Here is a 989-nt window from a genome sequence, read left to right on the forward strand (position 1 = left end):
AGGAGCAGCTGAGGTACCTGGGGCGGTTGAGCCTGGAGAAAAGGAGGCTCAGGGGAGACCTTCTGGCTCTCCTGACAGGAGAGGTGGAGCGAGGTGGGGGTCAGTCTCTTCTCCCCAGGAACAAGTGACAGGACAAGAGGAAACAGCCTCCAGTTGCTGCAGGGGAGGTTGAGGTTGTCCCTGAGGAACCATTTCTTGGTTCCCCATTGGGGTTGTGCAGGGCTGTCCCAGTCTGCCCAGGGCAGTGGTGGAGTCCCCATCCCTGGAGGGCTTGAGCAGCCGTGTGGAGGTGGTGCTGAGGGCCAGGGGTCAGTGGGGACCTGGCAGTGCTGGGGGAACGGTTGGACTCGATGATCTGGAAGGTCTCTTCCAACCCAAACATTCCTGTGATTCTGTGACTCTCCTCCAAAGCTTTCTGCTCCGTGTTGTCGGTGGATAAACACTTCGCTTGCTCAGCCAGACGAGTGACCTCTTGCTGGATGCCTCTTCCTGAGCATTTGAGAGGCAGAAGCAGCGCGAATGATCTTCTCATTGAAGATAAAGCTGTGTTTGAGGAACCCAAGCAGCATGATGGGGGCTTGGGTGGGGAACCTCTGAGTGGGGAGGTCTCCTTCCCCATCCTTTCTTGAGCAGGAGCATCGTTTCGTGTGGCTGTTCCTGTTTCCAAAATGAAGAATTAACAAAATAAAGATATTAAGTCTGAAAGGAGGGAAATGACACCTTTGGGGTGATACGGCCGCCCCGATTTCTTTGCCAGTCCTCACGTCTCTCCTGGTTTTGATTGCAGGCTCCGACATCAAGCGCACAAAGAGCTTTACGCCTACAAACAGGTGAGAGGACATAGCGAGTTGTCGTCTTCTCCCCCTCGCTCGGTGCCAAGTCCATGTTGGAGAAGCCACTGTTGTACCTTCCCTTGTGCTGTTCCTCAACTTGGGAGGCTTTTGGGCTTCAAAGAGCAGCTGAAACACCCAGGCAAACCTGGGTCCCCA

At 54.9% G+C, this 989-nt stretch overlaps 1 protein-coding gene across 1 annotated transcript in view; it reads left to right on the forward strand.

The window, feature by feature from the left end:
* The window catches only part of RNF24 (ring finger protein 24), a gene marked incomplete at its 3' end in the record, with an annotated part of 9,452 nt that overhangs the window by 5,860 nt on the left and 2,603 nt on the right, over nt 1-989 (forward strand). The window contains exon 2 of the mRNA XM_010139248.1: nt 788-830. Coding sequence (XP_010137550.1) covers nt 788-830 — 43 coding nt within the window. The remainder of the gene's footprint in view (nt 1-787; nt 831-989) is intronic.

This window comes from Buceros rhinoceros, unplaced genomic scaffold (genome assembly GCF_000710305.1).
Source record: "Buceros rhinoceros silvestris isolate BGI_N320 unplaced genomic scaffold, ASM71030v1 scaffold4767, whole genome shotgun sequence".
NCBI lineage: Eukaryota > Metazoa > Chordata > Aves > Bucerotiformes > Bucerotidae > Buceros > Buceros rhinoceros.